Source organism: Nematolebias whitei, chromosome 1 (genome assembly GCF_014905685.2).
Source record: "Nematolebias whitei isolate Nwh7 chromosome 1, NemWhi1, whole genome shotgun sequence".
In the NCBI taxonomy this organism is placed as follows: domain Eukaryota; kingdom Metazoa; phylum Chordata; class Actinopteri; order Cyprinodontiformes; family Rivulidae; genus Nematolebias; species Nematolebias whitei.
This window is the reverse complement of record NC_056498.1, coordinates 44,184,894-44,188,579: the sequence shown is the minus strand read 5'-3', so window position 1 is coordinate 44,188,579 and position 3,686 is coordinate 44,184,894. Positions and strand designations below refer to the sequence as shown.

Here is a 3,686-nt window from a genome sequence, read left to right as displayed (position 1 = left end):
GGTACCGGGAGTTGAACCTGCGACTTTCCGATCACAGGCCCATCTTGTAAGCTCTGCGCCACCACTCCCCCAGTACCCTGAATAGACCTTACCATGGACGCCCCTATAATTGGAGCACGCCCTCCGGTCCCCCTTGTTGAACAGGGGAACCACCTCTATGTCCACTCCGTGTTGCAAAGTCATGTGAACAAAGACAGCCTGCAACATCCAGAGCTTTAAGGAAATCAGGGTGGATCTCATGCACCCAGAGCCTGCCGCCACACAACTTTGGAACTAGCTTGACGAGAGCCACGTGTTATAACCCCAAGGCTGTAATAATTGTGTTTTCACACTATTATAATTCTCCTTGAAACACTGAATAAATACGGCATTAGAGGATTAGCACCACACTAGGAGACAGTTGCACAGGTAAACAATGTACGTTCAGAATGTTGTTATTGGATGTGGAGTTCCTCAGGGCTCTGTGTTGGGGACAAAGTTGTTTATTTTGTATGTGAATGATGTGGTTGATGTGTCAGGGCTTTTGATGTGTGTTATTTGCAGATGATACATTTTATTGTTGGGGTGAAGATATAGAACAGATGTTAGAGATGATACAGGTAGAATTCATAAAAATACAAACTTGGTTCCAACTTAACAAGTTATCATTAAATTTGGAAAAAAACAAACTACATGATATTTAATAATGGAAAGAAAATGATTGAAGCCCCATTTAAAACTGACAGTATTGAAATTCATAGAGTTAATGAAATAAAATGTTTGGGTGTGGTTATTGATGAGAAGCTGACGTGGAAATCTCATGTAAATTACTTAAGAATAAAAATAATCAAATGCATTACTGTATAAAGTAAAAGTTTTTGAATGACAAAGCTTTGAATATATATTGTATAATGTAATGATTGTTCCATATTTAATGTATTGTACTGAAGTTTGGGGAAAAGCATGCAAAACTATTAGAAACACTATTTTTATTTCACAACAAAAAGCGATAATAATTATTAGTAGGAAGCGCTGTGGTCACCCAACAAATATGTTGTTTCATCTGTTGAAATTATTCAAATTTGATGATTTATTTGAATATAGTATTTTACAAATCACGTATAAAGCTCATAAAAATATTAGCCCCAAATATTCAATTAAAATGTGTTAGAAAAGAGTTTTTATAACTTTAAGAGAATGTAAATGTTTGTAAAACCTCCAGTTAGAAGTGGTGTGAAGGAGCTGCGTCGTAGTTCAGGAACAGGACGTGACATCATCATAAACATTATAAAACAATTAATGTTTAAAAAGATGAACAAGTTAAAGTTGTTAGTAAAGTATGATACCATGTGAAGACATGATGTTTCTTGTTTTCACTTTAGAGATTGTTCAAGCCTGACTTCTTGTTTGAAGTTAGTTCATATTTTTTAATAAGGAGCAGATATTATTAAATGTTTCTTCTTCTTTCTGCACCTGTTCATTCTAACCATTGTTTCTTATTTCTTTTAAATGAATGAATCAAAACACCCTGAGGCTGTACTGAATTCATGTTCACTGAATTCATGTTCACTGAATTCATGTTCACTGAATTCATGTTCACTGAATTCATGTTCACCGAATTCATGTTCACCGAATTCATGTTCACCGAATTCATGTTCACCGAATTCATGTTCACGGAATTCATGTTCACGGAATTCATGTTCACCGAATTCATGTTCACCGAATTCATGTTCACCGAATTCATGTTCACCGAATTCATGTTCACGGAATTCATGTTCACGGAATTCATGTTCACCTAATTCATGTTCACCGAATTCATGTTCACCGAATTCATGTTCACCGAATTCATGTTCACTGAATTCATGTTCACGGAATTCATGTTCACTGAATTCATGTTCACGGAATTCATGTTCACGGAATTCATGTTCACTTCCTGTTTCTCTGCAGCAACAAGGGCATCTCCAGCCCAACCGCTCGCTGCCTGTGGTTCTTCCAGACCCTCTTGTTTGGCTTCGCCTCCCTCGGCCTCCTCCTCAAGTTCAACCCAGAGCGACCCAAACAGCATTGAACTCTGGCAGGAGGAGTAGGAGGCGGCAGAAGGAGGAGGCAGGAGGAGGCTGGAGGAGGAGGGAGGAGGATGTGGCAGGAGGAGGAGGAGGAGGGAGGAGGAGGAGGCGGCAGGAGGAGGAGGCGGCAGGAGGAGGAGGAGGAGGGAGGAGGAGGAGGCGGCAGGAGGAGGAGGCGGCAGGAGGAGGAGGAGGAGGAGGAGGGAGGAGGAGGAGGCGGCAGGAGGAGGAGGAGGAGGAGGCGGCACCAGCTACAGATGCAGCTGCATGAGACCCTTCCTGCTGTAGAGAACAAGAACTAGTTTAAGTTTAAAGTATAAAAATGTTCAGTTCTCTTTAAAACTATAATTATTGTAACGTTTAATGTAATTTATGGATAATTGATCATTCCATGTGATTTCACTGCACAAACGTGGACCATTCTTCTACTTTACTCTTTAAGGAATGTTGTGTTTGAACACATTTTAAATATTAACAGCAGCAAATGTTCGAGGATTTAGAAGAAAAGCTCCGAGTTGCTCCGAGGCTCGTTGACCTTTTGTTGGACACGAGTTCACGTTCAGTCCTTTTCTTTCTCAGGCGCTTGGACTTTATGCTGAGTTTTAAAAATAAAGAGTCATTTCCAACGTGCACTTTGTGGAACTTCACTTTTTATTTCAGTAACATCACAACTGCAACTTGACCACAGACCCTCATTTTTAAGACCCTGAACTATCCCTTTAACTGCCCGCTGACACGTGACGTCACGTGACGTTTGCTGGAGTCATGCTAGTTTCATACAACAGACTTGGCAGCCGCCACGTGTTTCTTTCTGTCATGGTGTGTGACGGGGACAGACTTCCTGCAGAAGGTTCTGGAAGAGGCAGCAGAACCGGGTCGTGGGGTCAAACATTAGGAGCATCCACCCAGACGTGACGTGTACACCTGCTCCACGCGCCGACAAGATGGTCCAGCTGCTGTGATTCCACCGTTCAGACAATTTAAAATGGAAAGTAAATCTTCCTCCAGGGCTAAGTGGGTCTGCTGGTTCTGGTTCAGATTACTCTATGATCACGAGTCCGGCCCAGCTCTGCAGGAACGAGCTCAGAACCTTAAACAACATCTAGGTCTTCTCTGTCTGCAGTGGAGCTTGTTCTGACCGCTGCTCCAACCAGGATATGGAGGTGTAGCGCTCCTTCAGAGTCCTCCTCAGCTGGACACTCTGAGCCTTGTCTCTGGTCTCCAGCACACACTCCACCTGTGGACACACACACCAGGTGTCAAACGGGACAGAACCTGTGGACACACACACCAGGTGTCAAACGGGACAGAACCTGTGGACAGCGTCACTTCTGTCTTCACAACAGAAAAGCTCGAGTGACACGATGACGTTAAACGACTTCTCACCAACGCGCTGCTACAGCTCCATCTTTAAATCACTTCCTGGTCTGCTGCCTTCATACATCTCCTCCTACATGTCTCTGTGTGAGTGCAGCTACAGCGTGCGCTCTCAGGACATCATTACCTGCAGTGTTCCCTCAGTGAGGACTGAACTAGACAAAAGGACCTTCTCCTACTCCGCTCCTGTTTCCTGGAACATCTTGTAAAAAGATCTGAAGCTCTCGACCTTTGACCTCTCTAAGTGTCTTCAAACATCTGCAG

At 43.0% G+C, this 3,686-nt stretch overlaps 1 protein-coding gene across 1 annotated transcript in view; it reads right to left on the bottom strand.

The window, feature by feature from the left end:
- Positions 1-2,986: 2,986 nt before the first annotated feature.
- Positions 2,987-3,686, bottom strand: part of LOC119417406 — a 2,038-nt gene continuing 1,338 nt past the window's right edge. Inside the window, exon 3 of the mRNA XM_037684611.1 lies at positions 2,987-3,282. Coding sequence (XP_037540539.1) covers positions 3,148-3,282 — 135 coding nt within the window. The 3' untranslated portion in view covers positions 2,987-3,147. The remainder of the gene's footprint in view (positions 3,283-3,686) is intronic.